A 19460-nucleotide genomic window follows, 5' to 3' on the forward strand; every position below is an offset into this window, starting at 1 on the left:
TTAAAACATTATAGCAACACAGTGTAGGTGCAGTTACCTCATAAAGCAGGGCAAAGTCCTTACAAAAGCCTCAGAAGAACCCCACAACCACCTCCCACCGCCTGCTTGCCTGTCTGTGTACCTTACATGCCCTCATACACAAACTGAAACTATCACACAACATTTCCAAATCCTCAAAAAAAAAAAAACAAAGCATGACATAAAAAGTCAGGAAGGTATACCCCAAACCCTGAACACTAATTACTCTCACTATTGGGAGACCTGTATTATCTTATTTTTAGTAATTCACACCAAACCAGGAGAAAAAGAATCTAAGGTGGGAAGGAATGAAAAAATAACAGGTGAGGTCACTGAGCATAGTCTCAGCCAGTCCTGCTCCAGAGGGGGAAGGGGGCAGGGCAGGGCCGGCGGGCCCTGGCCTCAGGCAGCACATGGTCTGGCACGGACAATCAGGCACAGCGGTCAGCAGGCGTTGTCCTGCATGACCCACACAGCACGCAGTCCCCCCTTTCTCTCATAATGGAAGGGCCTGAGGGAGATGCTAACAAAACAGAAAGGGTTTGGTTTTTTAACTGTTCTGGGATAAAAGATGGCTTTTCTGCCTTTAAAATTAATCAGAATACTGAAATGGTAAAACCAAGTTAAAAAAAAAAGTGCGAGGTATTCTACAGCTACTTTAAACAGTGATTTAGCAAAGCCCTACAAATGCATCTATGTTTATTTTTAGTATAAACACTTAAAACACAATCCACTATTTCACCACCACCAGGATGAGCCTTCAAATGATTCCTGACACGGTGAAAGGCTGAAACAGACTTCCAGCAGAGACTCACTCTTCAGTGAGTCAGCTTAAATGTAAAACGAGGGACAGCACTTCCCAGGTGGTCCCACAGTAAGGACTCTGCACATTCACTGCCAAGCGCACAGGTTCCATCACTGGTTGGGGAACTGACATTCCACAAGCCATCCAGACACTTTCAGGAGGGGCGGGAGCAAAGCTCATGACAAGTGGTGGGCAATTTCTCAGATACCACTGTTATGAGATATGAACTGCCCCCACTTGCCCAGCAGAAACACGGGTCCATGGCCAAGACTTGTGCCAACCACATTTCCAATGAAGTTGGAGGAGAGGGATTGCAGTTGATGACGTCAAGCAGATGGTCTCAGGCACTGCTTCCAGGTGCATGCCACATTCTGACCACTGAATCACTGTTTCCCAAATACGGACTCAGGCATAACTGCACAGAGGCCCATGAGACAGACTGAATTACCTCCAGGGAACACTTGCGATGCAAATGTGGAAGGATGCTTCTGAATTATCCTTTGCATTAAAATAAAATTTAAACTACTCTACAAAACAAAGGGCTTCCCAGGTGGCACTTGTTGTAGTTCCCTGTCATCGTTCAGTTGCTCAGTCATGTCTGACCCCACAGACTGCAGCACGCCAGCACCAGGTGGCGCTAGTGGTAAAGATTCCACCTGCCGATGCCAATGAAGGAGATGCAAGAGACGCGGGTTTGGTCCCTTGGTCTGGAGGATCCCTTGAAAGAGGAAATGGCAACCCACTCCGTATTCTTGCCTGGAAATCCCATGAGCAGAGGAGCCTGGCAGGCTATAATCTATGGGGTCTCAAAGACTTGGGAGAGTTAAAAAGCTAGCTTAAAACTCAACATTCAAAAAACTAAGGTCATGACATCCAGTTCCATCACTTCATAGCAAACAGGAGAAACAAAAGGGGAATCCGGGGCAGATTTTATTTTCTTGGTTTCCAAAATCACTTTGGAGAGTGACTGCAGTCATTAAATTAGAAGATGCTTGCTCCTTGGAAAGAGAGCTATGACAAACCTAGACAGCATATTAAAAAGCAGAGACATCACTTTGCCAACAAAGGTTCATATAGTGAAAGCTATGGTTCTTTCCATAGTCACGTACAGATTTGAGAGTTGAACCATGAAAAAGGCTGAGTACCAAAGAACTGATGCTTCTGAACTGTGGTGTTGGAGAAGACTCTTGAGAGTTTCTTGGTCTGCAAGATCAAACCAGTCAATGCTAAAGGAAATCAACTCTGAATATTCATTGGAAGGACTGATGCTGAAGTTCTAATACTTTGGCCACCTGATGCAGAGCTCCAACTCACTGGAAAAGACCCTGATGCTGAGAAAGACTGAGGGCAGGAGGAGAAGGGGACAACAGAGGATGAGATGGTTGGATGGCATCACCGACTCAAACTGACATGAGTTTGAGCAAACTCCAGGAGACAGTGAAGGACAGCGAAGCCTGGCGAGCTACAGTCCATGGGGGCGCGAAGAGTTGGACACGACTTAGCAAGACTGAACAACAACAACAAAGAGAGGCTTTTTCACAACAAAAGAAACTTATCTTTATAAAAACCCATGTGAACAATTTCACAAGTTCCTGGGAAAGAGTTTGCTGGTTAGCACGTAGTCTGCCCCCACAGGCCTCAGAGCCAGTCTGCAGGCCCCAGGAGGGGCAGATCTGCTGGGGGTGAGGAGCCTGAACCCATCCGCTCCTCCAAGAACACTCGCTGCAGCAGAGCAGACCTGGAGAGTGAATTTCACCTTCACTCTTTAAGGTGTGTGCACAGGCTACTAAGATCTTTAACAGTATGTTTCTTATAAATTCAGATAAATTTTTAGTCTCTAAAATGACTAGGGCTTTTAGCATTTCTAATACATTTTTTAAAGCAATTATTGTATAGATCCTTATCTTTGCTCAAATCTTAAGTTTTACTACTCATGGTAAGAGGTGACTATAAATCCTTTCTTCCTCTACTTTAGAAATGATCAGAAAATTTTGGAATTCTAAGACCATACACTGTATATATAAACTGAAATAAACAATATAATTCAAAACAACATAAGAAGTTAAATAAGTAAGAATATAATGTCACTTGACATTTTTAAAAGTACTCTAATGTTTATTTATTTAAAAATTCAAAACTACTAACTGTAAGGTAGATATAACAGAACAAAAAAATATTTTAGTAAGCCACTTACATCCTAGAGTTATCAAAGGAAACACAAGAAAATGTCAGCAATATGCATATTAAAAAAAAAAAATTACCAAAGACTTTCAAATAAGCAGAAATAGCCTAAGACTGAAGCTGCTCCTTGAATTGCACTTCATCTCACTGTGGATACAAGGTTAAGTTACTTAAGGGAAAAATAAAAAGCTAACAAAAAACTATTTATGCCTTCATAGCAGACTCACCACAAATTTGAACTTCCTCCTAAGATTAAGCAAAAGTACTATATACTAGTTGAAGTTAGGCAGGTAATTTATCTTGTTTATTCCAAATACCCCAAAGCAGAGAAGCACACCAATCACCTCAAAATATTACTTCATAGTAGTATTCTCCCAGAGATAAACTAATTCCCAAATAATTAAATCCTTGCCACTTTAAAAAGATCAGATGATGATTTATAAAACAGCAAAATATGACAAATGTCTCTATTCTTCCTTTGGACCTTCACTTTTTTATCATACTTTGCAAACTAAAGAAGAGATGAACTAAAATGTAACTACAACTCAGAATGTACGTTCCATTGCTTTACACCCATTTATTAGCTTTTCTGAATTCAGAATCTCCTTATCAAGCCACATTAACGATAAAAAATGTACTTTCCCACAAAAAAGACCACACCTACTAACACACGATGTGTCAGCCACAGTAAGCAGCATAGTAGCATCCAGGTGCCTATGTCCTGGAGCCACTTAGCATCGACAGTACTTGTCTTAAATATTAGGCTCCTCTCTTCCCATTGCACTGTGTGCAAGCCCACACACTCACGATGGCCTGAGAGCCACACATACCTTGCTGGTGGAGGCCTTGTAGGTGGTCTTCAGTTTCTGAGAAAGCTGGCTGGTGCTGTGACTGGCTGCAGAGACAGAACCAACCGTCAAGAAAATCACACAAGCAAGCACGTCAGAGCTGGGACAGGGAGACGGCTCGAGGACATGGAGGACAGTGCAAGCCCAGGGTGTGCCCACACCAGCAGAAACACGGGCTTCCTGGAGCCTGCCCACCCTTCCACACCCAGATCCAAGGGATGCTACTCAAGCCTGCTGACCATGCAGAGAAAGCGAGTCCTCCCTGCACTGGAGTCAGACTTCCTCCCTGCAGGCGCCCGCAGGAAGCCAGCCTCACCTTTCGTCTTGAGCTGGCCCTTACTCAGTTCCGCTCCATCGATCGCTTGTCCTTCAGCTGCTAAGCGCTCATTAAGAGTCTCGATTTCTCTACGCACTGAAAAGTAAAATAATGTGCTTTTCAGGTATATTCACCAATTCCAAAATTGAGTACATAAAAATGTTGCATGTTAGAATTGTCTAAACAAGCACGTGAATGATATCCCACTAAACAAGAGGATGGCCAGAGTTTCAAAAAACTCAAAAGACATTCCAAAAACACAAAGTCCACCACTCATGCCACACAAGAAAGACACTGTGCTACTGACCCCCAAACAGGCCTCCTGGATTTCAACAGAGTTCACATCCTTTGTACTTTATTCTGTGCACTTACAAACATTGTTCTGGTCCTGTCTGAAACTGAAAAAATACTTACAGTCTCCCCTGAAATCATTAGGGGAAACATACAATAACAAAACCTGACTATTGTTACTGTTGTCTGGCACCAGAGCGTCAAGTGAGTGCTACATATCTCAAAGATTAAAAGTTGAAGGGAAAAAAAGAAAAAATTTAACATTGAGGAGTTCCCTGGTGGTTCAGTGGTTAGGACTCTGGGCTTTCATTGCCAAGGGCCTGGGTTCATTCCCTGAACTAGTCATGCAAGTCACACGGTGCGACCAAAACCAGAAAAAAAGTGAAGAGAAAAGTACTGAATCACAGTGGACGTGAAGAAGGAAGAGGAAGGCAGGGGATGGGGAAGAAGAGAAGCAGATGCAGGGCGCGGGAATGCCAGCAAGATGGGGCCTCTGTCCTCACTCTGCAGGGACCTGCGGTCACAACCCACTCCAGCGGGAGACAGACGCCCCCATCCCCTGCCCCCAGAGCCTGACCTGAGTGTGCGGAGCTGGAAGATAGTAAACAAATGCCATCATAAGCCCCCCAAGCTCGTCAAAGCAGAAAAGAAAAGGGGTACAAAGGTGAATGTGACCCAGAGATGAAACTCTCAAAAATCCATATGGAGAAGTGACAGGTTATAAAAGTATTTCAAATAAAGAGCAATACTCACATTCTAAGTTTTCAATATAAAGGTTTTCAAATTCTCTTTCTATTTGACCAAACAGTTCCAGAAGAGTACTGCGAACTGAGGAAGGCAGCTTAGAATCCTGCAGAGAAAGAAGGTTGTGCTGAAAATGAACGAATAAGTGAATGAGGAGCTCTGACACCGAGCACTAGTATACTTTTCCAAAGGGAATTATCATTCAAGCTCTTATTTTACATCTTTACATATTTTATTTCTTCCAGGCAAACACTCAAAAGAACTTCAAGTTTCAAATTCCTACAGCTGAAACTAAAACCAAACTGTGTATATGGTTCCCCAGGATGGCACACGTTTTGAGGCCAAGCAGGTCTTCAAACACGTAACTCCCTTTACAAGGAAGGAAACAAGCCTATTCAAAATCTCCGAGTTTGTGGGAGATGAAGCTATGAACAGCCCTTATGCTCCAGTATGTGGCATCACAAGTTAATCTTAGTAAGTGGTACCTCACAGTCCTTACATCCACTGTGCTCCAAGCAGAGTAAACTGGACACTTCCTGTAACTCTACTCAGCACTTAAACTTGCTCCAAGGAAGAAAAGTGAATTCAGCTATAAGAGCAAAAGGTGAATCAGCTGAATGAAAACACCAGCGTGGAAGGTCCCAGGCCTCTGCAGGGGCTTCACTACGAAGCTACGACTCAGTGAAGCTTCTAGAAGAGTCTGGATTTTCATGGTTGGCATGGAAGAGGCAGGCCCCTTTCCTGGCCCGGGTCAGTGCTTCCAGTGCAGACATGGGCTTCCCTCTCCACAACTAACAGCGCTGCCTCCTTGCTTCTGACTCAAGAATCCAATTCCCATTAAGGCTGCCTTACAGCTGAGCCTGTAATCCCATCCAGAGTATCGCCCGTGGCTCCACTCGGATGCCCCAGGCATCAGACTCCCACACCTGAGGTCTGCCACACCTACCATGCCAGATGCCCACATCCAACGCCATCACCGCCGTTGCTGCCACGGGACCGGGCCAAGCGCCCCCACCAGCCCAGGGAGCTGCCCGTCCGCCCACAGGCACCAACCCACCTGCAGGGTTCTGAATGACCCTCACAAAGGGGTACCGGAGAGGCAGCTGGCTCTACATCACAATGGGGATGGCGCAGAAGCCCTGAGAACACTGGCCCCTCACACAGAGTTACCCCCAAAGATGCCATAGGGGCGGTAACAAAGGGTCACTGCTGGAAACTGAGGTGACAGTTTAAAAGTCCCTTAGGCAACCTGCACTGTCCAGTGGGGGAGCTGATGGTCACATCTGACTAACCTTAAAACTAGGTTATTCACGATTTTTAAATTCCTCTGTCCCACCAGTCACACATGGCTCTGGGCGCCCATACAGGTAGCACAGATCTAGAACCTTCAACCACAGAAGTTTCACTGCACAGCTCTGGTTCAAGCATTCGTTGTCAGAAGAGACGAGGACACAGACACCAACGAGGAGGAACATGTGAGGACAGAGAAAACTGGGTCCATATCCAGGAAGGAAGCCTCAGGAGGACCAGCCTGCCCACACCTGACCTCCAGCTACCCACCTCCAGGACGGAGAGAAAAAAGCCAGGGTTCGACCCCTGGGTCAGGAAGATTCCCTGGAGAAGGAAATGGGAACCCACTCCAATATTCTTGCCTGGGAAATCCCATGGACAGAGGAGCCTGGCAAGCTACAGTCCACAGGGTCGCAGAGTAGGACATGACTGAGCGCACACACATGCATATATACTTATGCCTATATAAACATATAGCAGATATATCTACAATTTATTTTACTGTAACATATGCTTTTATTTGGAGAAGGCGATGGCACCCCACTCTAGTACTCTTGCCTGGAAAATCCCATGGATGGAGGAGCCTGGTAGGCTGCAGTCCACGGGGTCGCAGAGTAGGACATGACTGAGCGCACACACGTGCATATATACTTATGCCTATATAAACATATAGCAGATATATCTACAATTTATTTTACTGTAACATATGCTTTTATTTGGAGAAGGTGATGGCACCCCACTCTAGTACTCTTGCCTGGAAAATCCCATGGATGGAGGAGCCTGGTAGGCTGCAGTCCACGGGGTCGCTAAGAATTGGGCACGACTGAGTGACTTCCTTTTCACTTTTCATTTCCATGCATTGGAGAAGGAAATGGCAACCCACTTCAGGGTTCTTTCCTAGAGAATCCCAGGCACGGGGGAGCCTGGTGGGCTGCTGTCTATGGGGTTGCACAAAGTAGGACACTACTGAAGCGACTTAGCAGTAGCAGCAGCAGCAGCAGCATGCTTTTATTTAGACTTAACAACAATGTTCTTTTAAAAACCTAAAGTTTTACTCATTATAGAAGAACTAGAAAAAGAAGCAAACTTATCTTTGTCAATAAAATATTAGATCACTTAATAAAAGGGGCATCGAATTATCAGAAAGACATATAATGTAATAAGCAGCAGACAGACTCACACAGCAGACACAGGATAAAGCCAAGAAGTTACTGAAAGATCAGATTCCAAGAACTTCTCAGAGAACAAAGATCATTATACCTGATTCTGCTCTCCTCTTGAGGCTCTGAGACAGAAACCTAAAAGTACACTGTCAATCTGCCTGTGCAAAGAATAAAAAGTAGCCCAGACGATCACACCCATTTATTACAATATGTAACACACTAACCTAGAAACTGAATTCTGCCTCTGCAGGCTGTTGCACTTGACTGTCATTTTCACTGGTCGATGGGAGGGCTGCTTGTTTTGGTAACCCACACTTTCCCTCCACTTTGGAGATCTGTATACACTGGGATATTTTTTCAACACTGCCAACACGATTCACATCTTCACCAGACACTCACCTGTCCCTCTAACATGTCTCTGGGCAGGCCTGTCCTCTCCTGCTCTGAGCTGTTAGTTCTCCGTATGGAAAGGCTGTGAGATTTGCGCTTCTGTTTTGCTTGGCGAGCAGCTGAACAACTCCCGCTTTCTGTGGGCATTACTTCTGGAAGATGAGGTCCTGGTCACTCCTGCAAGATGCTAAACAGGAGCAGGAAAAAGAAGTACTGTATTTCTGATATGGCAAACTGAAATGAAGGAAAAACAGGGGATAGGAATGAAACTGCTCACTGCAAATTTCCTTATTATGTTAACTTTACTATGTAAATTAGAATGTGATACACTCACATGTTTTAAGGTAGAGACCACAGCCTTGGTTAAAGAGGTAATTTTTTTATCGAATTTCATGAACACCCTTTTAAAAAAATCAACAGCAGAGAAGCGTTTAAAATAGAGAACTCTCCCTCAACCCACTCTCTGCAGACTCCCCGACTCCCCTAGGGAACCAATTCTAACCGCATTTTTCAGCTAGATTCCAGAGCTATGCCCTCCTAGAGAAATCCGAAGCACATTAAAAAGGTAAAGACAAATAAAATTTTAATGCTTTATTTAACCCATGTTTAAAATACTCTCATCTGAGTCAAGTAAAAAACCCAAATGAGGTCTGTCAGCGTTTGTAAGCTCCAGTTTCCTTCTCACTCACAACACCGCTCACTGGGAACCGGCCAGTTCGCCAGGCTCACCTGCGGTGAGGGCCACCGTCATACAGCACACAAAATCCTGCATGGCATTCCAATATCCACATAACACATTTTCCTTTCCCCATTTTGGACATTATTCATTTCCTGCTACCATCAACAACTCTTCTCAATACAATCACATCACTTAGTTAATATGACTCTGCTGCTGCTGCTAAGTCGCTTCAGTCGTATCCGACTCTGTGCGACCCCATAGACGGGAGCCCACCAGGCTCCTCCGTCCCTGAGATTCTCCAGGCAAGAACACTGGAGTGGGTTGCCATGTCCTTCTCCAACGCATGAAAGTGAAGAGTAAAAGTGAAGTCGCTCAGTCGTGTCGACTCTTAGCGACCCCATGGACTGCAGCCTATCAGGCTCCTCCACCCATGGGATTTTCCAGGCAAAGAGTACTGGAGTGAGTCACCACTGCCTTCTCCAAGCAGTATATTTACACAGGACACACTCCTTCTTCAACTGCAGATTGATGTTTTGGATATCACTTCCTCATTTTCTGCTCTCACTGGTCCCTTCTTCTCCCAGCATACCTTTGTGAATCCAAGTAATTTTAAGCATATACTTATATTTCTTCCTTCTTCAAACAACCGACAGTATCTGTGGGTCCTCACTGTAAAATGGCTCTCTGGAGCCAGCCCACAGCCCTCCACTCCCCACTCTGCTGCGGCAGAGTACGTGTCCTCTGGGGATCCTGAGCTTAGGGCTCTCGGCCTGCCCCTGCCAATGGACCGCAGCCACCTCCTGTGGACTGTTGGCGCTGCTCCCCAGCAGATGCAGCACAGCTGTCTTAACCATGCACCTACTGCAAAAAATTCTGGCCCTTTCCAGTTTTTTACTATTACAAATAAAGCCACTATGACAATAAGTTTCTGCTGAAACTCCAATACTTGGCCACCTGATGCGAAGAGCTGACTCGCTTAAAAAAGACCCTGATGCTGGGAAAGATTGAGGGCAGGAGAATGGGACGACAGAGGAAGAGATGGTTGGATGGCATCACTGACTCAAAGGACATGAGTTTGGGTAAACTCCGGGAGTTGGTGATAGACAGGGAGGCCTGGCGTGCTGTAGTTCATGGGGTTGCAGAGTCATACACGACTGAGTGACTGAACTGAACTGAAGTTTCTACTTCTTCTGACTGCTGTATGTTTACAGGAAAAAAAACAAAAAAGTTTTTAAAAATGTTTGAGATATAAGTCACACACAATCCAGTCTGCCAAAACTTCTAAATTTTGATCAAGTCCTAACTCATCCATTACTTTTAAGACTCATACTTCTAGAGTCATGTCTAAGAACTTTTCAACAATTCCCAAATTTTTCTGTTTCCTTCTTAAAATTTTAGCTTTATCAGTTACATTTAAATTTACAAGCTATTCTGGGACTGTTTTTTTAATAAAGTGTTTTTTTAGTAAAGTTTAGATCAAGGTTTTTGGTTTTTTTTTTCTGGTTGTATCCTGATATTCTAGCACTATATGCTAAAGACAATCTATCCTACACCAAATGGAGCAAGTTTGGCATCTTGCTCAAAAATCAATTGGCGATATTTCTATGGGATTATTTCTTGGTTCTCTATTCTGTTCCACTGTTCTGTGTTATCTTGAAATCAGACATCTTATGATTCCTACCACATCTTTTTCACAACGTTTTAGCCATCCTACTTCCTTTGCCTTTCCACAGAAATTTAGAATAATCTTATCAGCATCTGCAAAACTCCTAAGGGAACTTTTATAAGAACTGCATTTAATCTGTCGACTAATCTGAAGAGAACTGGCATGTCTATTATATAGAGACTTCCAATCTATGGACACAGAGGATCTGTTTCAGATCATCTTTGATTTCCTTCCTCAGCTTGTAGTTTTAGCATAAAAGTTCTATATATACTAATAACCCTGAAGATTATATTTTTATACAATTTTAAATTGCTGGTATACAAAAATACAACTGATTTGTGTGTAATAATCTTGTATCCTACGCTCTTGATGAACTCATTTACTAGTTCAAGATTTTTCTGTAGATTATTTAGCATCTCCTATGTGGACTACTGTGTCACGTAAAAAAGGACAACTTCTTCCTTTCTCATCTGTATGCCTTTATTTCCTTTTCTTATCTTACTGATTTGGCTAGAAATTCCAATGCTATGTTGAATTAGAAGTAACAGCAAACATCCTTTCTTTATTCGGATCTTGAGGTAAAAATACTCAGTTTTCACCATTAAGTATATTACCTGTAGGTTTTGGGTAAACACATCGTTTTATCAAGTTGAAAAGTCCCCCCAACTGTTCACATTCTGAGAGTTTCATGAGTGAGTGTCAACTGTGTCATGTTTTTTCTTGAGTTACTTAATATGAGCACGTGGCTTTCTTCTAAGCCTCTAACAGGTCAATTACACTGTTGATTTTCAGTATTGATCTAAACCTGCATCCATGGAGTAAACCCTACTTGGGCATGGTGCATACTTCATTGTTTGTTTTCTCATTTTGTTTCTTTTTTCTGCCTTCTTGTAGGTTATTTGAACATTTTTTGGAATTTCGTTCTGATTTCTCTTGTTTTTGAGTTTCTTTTGTATAACTTTTCTTAGTGGCTGCTAAATTTTCATTATCTTTTCACAGCTTATCAGTCTGCTGACCACCAACGTTCTACCAGTTCCTGGTGAGTGTTGAAGCCTTACTTCTTCCACGTCCCTCTGCCCTCCCCGCTGACAACATAATCATCTTAAGTGTTTCCACCAAACACACTGAGAACCACATCAGGCAGCTGTGCTTCAACTTTCAAACCTAAGTCAGAGGAATGTCTATTGAATTTACCAATTCATTTACTCTCTCCATTGTTTCTTCTTCCTTCCTGGTGTTCCTACAGCGTTTCCTTTCTGTTGAACTTCCTCTATTATTTCAGGGTAGCTCTGTTGGTAACAAATCATGTGAATGATGTTTTCACTTGATAGAGAATTATGATCTGATGGTTCGTTTCCTTCAGCACTTGAAAAACATACTACTTCCTTCTGGCCTCAGCAGTTTGTGATGAGAAATCAACTATAGACAAAGGGACATTTCTCTCTCCCACTGCTTTTTCATCTTTAGTTTTAGAAGTCTGACTATGAGGCAGCTTAGCAAATTTCTTTGAATTTATCTTGCCTGGGTTTCACCATACGTTTTAAATATATAGGTTTATGGCTTGCCAAACTTGGGAAATACCTAGCCAGTGTTTCTTCAAACGTATTTTCAGCCCCACTGTCTCTCTCCTCTCTTCCTGATAAGGACAAGTCTCTTGTTAAAAAGCACAGGTCCTAGGGATTCAGTTTACTTTTTTCCAGTCTATTTTCTCTCTAATGTTCAGACTGAGTAATTTTCATTGTTTTATCATCAAGTTCATGGATTCCACAAGCTCACTATTGTACTCGCCAACTCTAAAATTTCCATTCGTTTCTTCTTTACATGCCATATTTTCTTCCTGAGATTTTCTATTTTTCATTTGCTTCAAGTGTTAATATCTCCTCACTGAAAATTTTATCACGACTGCTTTAAAATCCTGTCAAACAATTCTAATATCTGCATCGGTCCTGTGTAGCTGTTAGCTACCTTTTCTGATTCAAGCTGACATTTTCCCCCTCGGTGTGAGAAGCCTCAGGATGCTGGGTGTTGTTATCAGACATGAGACCTGATCTAAGTCTTCCAGCAGGCCTCTTCTGATACTGGCCCAGCCAGCAAACAAGGGTATGGCCTTGTTTCTGCCATGTGGATATAGAAAGTGGGGATGGAAGCAAGTGCTCCCCGTTCCGCCTCCTCTGACCCAGGAGGAAGTACCCCTTGCCAATGCCGGGTAAAACTCTCTTGGCCTCTATTCACACCACTGAGCTGAACCTAGGGCACCTTGTTACTGTGCCATTCCAAGCTTCATCACCACAGGTGGTGGTAAAATTCCTGAATTTTTGCTAGGTTTCTTCTGAGGCCATTCCAACGGGAAAGAAGAGGGTGTTCTTTGTTATCACACAACAAAAATGAGAACCCAGCTTCTCACCAGGCCTCTCTGATCCCACCCGGTACAGTGTGGTCCCCACAAGGCTTGTCAGGAGTCAGAGACTAGATTCCCTACCCAACCTGGGACGCTCAGCGCGAGGTGGGGCCGCAATGTTTTCTAAGCATGTCCTGTCTGGCAGGCTGTCCCTTTCCTGGTCTTCTGGTCAAAGGCCAGCTTTCTCGGGGCCTGCTGAGCCCTTTGGCATTGCTGGGTTGAGGCTGCTCAAGGCCCAAGGCTAGGATGTATGGGGCAAGAGGAAAGCCCAGGGAACTTAGCCCTGAGCCAGTTCTCAGGTCCCCATACACCTACAGTTTTCTTTCTTCTTGCCACTTTTCAGTCTCATATTTGTTTTGTTTGTTTATTTGTTTTGCATTTAATGTCCACTGTTTTTAGCTGTACTTAGTGGGAGCAACAGGAAAAGTATACACCTACTCTAAAGCCAGAAATCTTTTGACTCTCCAATTGAACATGTGTAGGCCTTGTACAAAAGATAACAAAAAAGTAAGTACATTCAAGTTGGTCCATTAGTTCTTTGTGTTTAGGTTTTAAAATTTGAAACTCACTAATTTATTAAAATTATCACTTTTTGCAGAGGAGATCAGTCCTGGGTGTTCTTTGGAAGGAGTGATGCTAAAGCTGAAACTCCAGGACTCTGGCCACCTCATGAGACGAGTTGACTCATTGGAAAAGACTCTGATGCTGGGAGGGATTGGGAGCAGGAGGAGAAAGGGACAACGGAAGATGAGATGGCTGGATGGCATCACTGACTCGATGGACGTGAGTCTGAGTGAACTCCAGGAGTTGGTGATGGACAGGGAGGCCTGGCGTGCTGCAATTCATGGGGTCGCAAAGAGTCGGACACGACTGAGCAACTGAACTGAACTGAACTTATACAGACAAAATTTAACTCTCAAATGTTTTTTAAAAAGGACACTTAATAAGATAACTTTTTATCTCTAAAATGCTCATTAAAAAAAAAAATCTTCCATTCTCCTTGCTTTTTTGGATACTCTATCTGTCAAAGCCAGCCACAAGGCCAACCCCCATTCAAGCAGAGGGCAGAGGCTTCACCTACCAACAGGACAATAAGAATCTGTGTTATCCATCACACCTTATTTCACTCACATGAGTTTGACAGTCATACAAACCTAAGTTCCCATCAACTCCTCAAAGGGCTGGATCTCTTCCATCATGAAGCCTCAGCTTGAATGTCACTTCCTAGGACAGCCTCCCTTGAAGACCACTAACCACACAGCATCTCATGACTCTTGCTATGCTTGTATTTACATGCTATTTATGATTCGCTCACTAAATAAGCGTTTCCCCCACTACACAATCAACACAGTGAGGACTGGGACACAGTAAATTGGGGCCACTACTGTATATGTACTGTATTTGTTAGGCCTGACACAAACATATCCTCAAATATCTGATGGGTGGATGAACACTACGTCTACCACTGACAGACTGTGTAACCCTGGTCAAGTTACTTAACCACCTTCTGAAGGCTTAACTCCTATCTTTAAAGCAGGGATAATAATAGCACTACTTCATTAAGTCACTCACCAGTATTCCTCTCATCTGGATGGGCTGAGCACTGGGAATGCTGTAGTGAACAAAACAGGCTTGGTTCCTACCTTCTCAGAATGCTTAAGAATTGAGTTGGAAGACAGATATTATACACACAATCTCATAACTTATTACAGAAGTTATAAATTGTGAGGAGGGCTACAAAAGACATGTGCAAATATTATGAGACCAGCTATTAGCTAAACAGTTACAAAGATTATTCTGAGAGGCCGGCATCCAAATTGAGACAGAAGAATTCCTAAGAGTTAACCACATGGAAAACAGAAAAGGGAGTAGATATTTCAAGAACAGGAATAGCATGTGAAAATGCCCAGATACTAAAAAACAAATACTACATCTGTAACACAGCAAACAATGGGCATAACAGTGCAAGGTAAGTGGAGAGATAGGCTTAGAATCTAATCTTTTGTTTACAGTTTATCCTAAAATAAAAGGAAAGTCACTTAAAACTTTTTAAGCAAATAAGCAACAGTAGACTGGCTGCTCAGAGAAGGCAATGGCACCCCACTCCAGTACTCTTGCCTGGAAAACCCCATGGACGGAGGAGCCTGGTGGGCTGCAGTCCATGGGGTCGCAAAGAGTTGGACACGACTGAGCGACTTCACTTTGACTTTTCACTTTCATGCACTGGAGAAAGAAATGGCAACCCATTCCGGTGTTCTTGCCTAGAGAATCCCAGGGACGGGGGAGCCTGGTGGGCTGCTGTCTATGGGGTCGCAAGAGTCGGACACGACTGAAGCGACTTAGCAGCAGCAGCAGCAGCAGCAGACTGGCTGCTATGTGAAAAATACACTAAAAGGTAAGACGACCACGAATGGAGAAGCCAATTAGGCAGTTACTGAAACAGTCGAGGTAATAGATTATAACAGTTAAGCTTAGAGGAGGATGAATGGATTAGGGTGGGCAGGGGGAAGAAGAGAGAGGTAACAAGGAGAGCCCCTTTCTGAGGCAGCAGGTAGGTGAAACAGAGGTCAGATTACCAAGAAGAGACAGCAGATATAGAGAAATCAGGACCTAATACTGAATGTATTATGTTTTTGCAATGCCTTTGAATGTCAAAATACAAGGAGGCAGGGGTATACAGGTTTAGAGATGAAAAGAGAACTACAGAACATGTATAAAACTGGGAGAAGTCTACATTGACAGTGAAGACGGGTTCTTTGACCCCATCATGCCTCTAAGTCCAATACCTTACCATCTTTAACTGCTCTTCTGCACACGAGAGGGGGAAAGTGTATTACTGGTATATATAGGCAACACAGTATAAAACTGTCTCTCACGAAAAATTATTTTTGATGGAAAATGATGGAATAAACCTTTTTCAGGAAATTTAGATCTGAAAAATTTGAGCTATAGAAATTAGAAACAGTTGAGACAAAAGTATAAAGAAAAACTATGGCAGAATCTGTGGTTGGCAGAATTTTACATACACAAAAAAAAGATACTGATATTTAATTTAAAATATTTGAACATAAATTCTTTAAGCAACTCATATGATCCCACTGAAGAGTATTTCAATAACTTTTTAATAGAAGCATTTAGAAACTATTTATCTGCCATATACAAAAGTTGTCCAAGAAATCAAAGTGGCTTAAAGGAATCTTAACCAGAAATTATATTCTTCACTTTAAAAAATAAAGGTCCCAGGTGGAAGAGGCAAAAATGAGCCTACTGGGGTGCTGCGAATGTTCCCTATCTTGATCTGGTTTATGCTTATACAAAAATGTATAGGAATGTCGCTCAGTCGTGTCCGACTCTTTGCGACCTCATGGACTGTAGCCTACTATGCTCCTCTGTCCACGGGATTTTCCAGGCAATAGTACTGCAGTGGATTGCCATTTCCTTCTCCAGTGGATCTTCCTGACCCAGGATGTATATATAGGTAAAAATCCACAGAGCTGCACATTTATAACTAGCACACTGTATGAATTTATTCTATGTTTTACTCAATAAAAAACAACTCCCAGGCTAAAAGAAATAGGAAGGTATATATAATTCTCTTTTCAGCGAGCACACATGTTAAATGACTAACTTCATAAAGCATCTCAGTTATTAAGATTTTCAACACAGAAATTTATCCCAGCCACCTCACAGTTCATGTTATGTTTTTTAAAGGAACAAACATATCAAAACCCTTTTCCACAAAGCTCAAGAAAAAAACGAGACTATCTCTAAATATTTCAATCAAGCAAGTAAAATAGCAGAAAGCTTCTCTTTCCTCCCTTAAGAATGTCATAAGTAGAAATACTCTGGTAAACGTAAACTGCGAAGTTAATGCATTCCAAAGGTTCTACAAATTGCTTACACAAAGTGTGAAAATTGCAGTATTAACCTTCCTTCCACCTCAACGATAGTCTCCCTTAAGGATCACATAACCAGCTTGTCCAGCGTCTGTATCTTCAGTAGAAATAAGCAGTCTTCTTCACTACTAACTTGTAAGATTCTCACCCCGGCCTGTCCCTGAGCCTTGAACCCCTCCCTCAACCCCATGAACCACCTGGTGCTACTCTAGGCTTTGCCTGCTTTTCTCGGTCACCTCACCAAACAGTCAATGTACTGGTCATCTTTTCCCACTCATCAATTTCTACACAAACACACACATTTCAAACAATTACAAATATGAAAGAGGTTTTGGTTCTCCAAAGAGGTTTTAGCTCTTGTTTAGTCACTAAGTCGTGTCCAACTCTGCGATCCCGAGGACTGTAGTCCTCCAGGGTCCTCTGTCCATGGGATTTCCCAGGCAAGAATACTGGAGGGGGTTCCCATTTCCTTCTCCAGGGAATCTTCCTGACCCAGGGATCAAACCTGTGTCTCCTGCATTGGCAGGCAGGTTCTTTACCATCTGAGCCACCAGAGAAGCTTCATGACAGGGCACATGACCTCATTAAACAGCAGGTTTAATGAATAAAAGGTCCTGTTGGTTTTTTTAAATCAAAAAAAGTATAAATAGTTCCCTCCAAGAATCCAACCTCCCTATCCTATTGGTCAAGTATATCAATTTAATATAAACTCTCCTTCTGCACAACTGGTTTGCCCTTGCATGCCACATGCCTACTATACCCTACAAACAAAACAATACTCACAATTTCAAACTCAGTGGCGTTTTTAAACACTTTTGGCCAAAGAAAAATACTGACTAAATAGTAAATGTCATGAACGTTAATAACATGCAAAAAAAAAAATGGTTAAAAGCTATACTCTACATGTGGCATTTAATAATACAAAACGTAGCTGAAAAGCCGATAGTTTTTCATAGCCCTTCACTGTAAAAGTACCCTTACTGAATTCCGGAAGACAAACGACAAACTCAGCTGCTGAGTAACATCAACCAAAGGCAGCCCCGCAGTCCAGCCTCGGTAAACCGGCTAAAGGCATCCCGTCGTCCACCCAGCCGAAGGCACGCTCACCAGTTCTGGACCTGATGCTGACCTGGGGGTATCTCTAACCGGAAAACCACCAGCGCTACTTAAAGACCTTAATTATTAAAAGAAAGAGCTCGCATCAAGGATGAACTTCTTAACTGTCGAGTCGTCGTCTTAGAAGAAGCAGCACTTGGGAATTCAGAGCGCCGTCGGTACTCCCGGGGGAAGGGGCTGAGGGCGTCAGCTCGCAACCAAGGCACAGCAGGTGCGCGCTGCTGCCCGATTCTGGGGAGGAAGGAAACGCGCCGGGGCCTCCGTGCGAGCACCCGGAAGGACGCGAGACTGGACAGGGCCCGCCGCTCCAGCCCAAGGTCGCGGCGCCCCTCGCGTGGTTCCACACCCCCAATGGGGCCTGGGGACCCCGGGCTCCGTGACACGCTCGCGGGTGGGAGGGTCCCGGAGGCCGCGAAGGACCCGCCTCCCCAGCCGCTCTGGGCGAGGGGCGCGCGTTCCAACTCCGTCCAGAACCGGCCGGGCTGGAGGTCGGAGAGGGGCGCGAAATCAGGGCCCAGGTCCGGGTGCGCGGGGGCCCCCAGGACAACCCGGCCCAGCGGAGGCCGCCGCCGCTGCACAGCCTCCGGCTGCGGTCCCGGGCTGAAGATGGCGGGCCAGCACTCACCTGTCACGCCGCCGCCAAGCGCACCGCTGAGCAGTGCCACCCGCACCGTGAGCTGCAGCCCGTGTCTTCCCAGCCACGCGGGGCACGGGACCGACGCGGACTCACAGGACCCTGAGTCCCCGCCTAAAAGCGGCCCCAACACCCGGCAGCCCAACGCCCCACACTTCCGGCGCCGGAAGTCCCCGCCCCGCCTCCGCCCCACGCCGGAAACCCCTCCCGCCATCCTCCACGCGCAGGCCCGACGGGAAGTCCCGCCTCCACCCCGAGGCTGGAACCGCCGGAAGTCCAGTCCATCGCAGGAAGTCCCACCCGCTGCCTGCGGGGGCGGGGATCCTCAAGTGGGTCGCGGCGGCCCTCAAGTGGGTCGCGGCGGCGGCGAATACACAGCTGGGCCCAGGGACCACCCGGCCCTCGCCCTGCGGTGTCGGCGCCCATCTGAAATCCCCGCAGAGGGCCGATGGGCGGCGGGCGCCCGTGGCGCGGGGGCGCTGAGGACCTGCGGGTACTCACGGCGGCGGGGGCCCAAGGGCGTCGCGGGCGGGCGCAGATCGGCGTCCATCTGGACCCGGGTCGGGTCTCTGGAGCCGCTGGCCCCAGTCGGAACTGCCTCGTGTTCCGGGAACCGCTTCCCGGGCGTCGCTTCCCGGAGCGGCGCGGGCGAGACGGCTGCGCGCGGATCCCGGCGGATCTGCGGAGGGTGACTCACCCCCTGCAGCCTCCGGTCTGAAATGTGTGTTCGCCATTGGCTGCGGAGACGAAACAAAGGCAGCGTCTCGCCGCGAAAGGTGGGACCTGATGGCCTTCTTGTCCTTGTACAGGTTGGAAAAATTACAGGGTGCGCAGGCAGCCTCTGCTCTAGGAACAACCAGCTGGGCGTTTAAAGTCCTAAAGCAAAGACGAAATCAGACGCGTGGGAGCATTTTTTTTTTTAATACAGATTAAAGCTCATCATTCGAATTGGAGAAGCATTAGGACGATTGTTGCACAAGAAACAAGACGTATTTGGGGATTCGAATAGCCACAAAGTTTGTGCA

General features: G+C 44.9%; 1 protein-coding gene across 4 annotated transcripts in view; it reads right to left on the reverse strand.

Annotated features, from left to right (window-relative positions):
• The window catches only part of WDR37 (WD repeat domain 37), a 34570-nt gene extending 16019 nt beyond the window's left edge, over positions 1-18551 (reverse strand). For 2 of the 4 annotated variants that reach the window (XM_068986728.1, XM_068986724.1), the window contains exons 1-5: positions 18427-18551; positions 8056-8233; positions 5213-5309; positions 4169-4264; positions 3835-3899 (exon numbers count right to left, since the gene is read on the reverse strand). In XM_068986728.1, the coding sequence (XP_068842829.1) occupies positions 3835-3899; positions 4169-4264; positions 5213-5309; positions 8056-8193 (396 nt within the window). In that variant the 5' untranslated portion in view covers positions 8194-8233; positions 18427-18551. Of the gene's footprint in view, positions 1-3834; positions 3900-4168; positions 4265-5212; positions 5310-8055; positions 8321-17814; positions 17829-18426 lie in introns of those variants that run through there. The other 2 variants (XM_068986727.1, XM_068986726.1) reach the window with 2 other exon arrangements.
• Between the last annotated feature and the right edge of the window lie 909 nt (positions 18552-19460).

This window comes from Capricornis sumatraensis, chromosome 15 (assembly GCF_032405125.1).
Source record: "Capricornis sumatraensis isolate serow.1 chromosome 15, serow.2, whole genome shotgun sequence".
Lineage (NCBI taxonomy): Eukaryota > Metazoa > Chordata > Mammalia > Artiodactyla > Bovidae > Capricornis > Capricornis sumatraensis.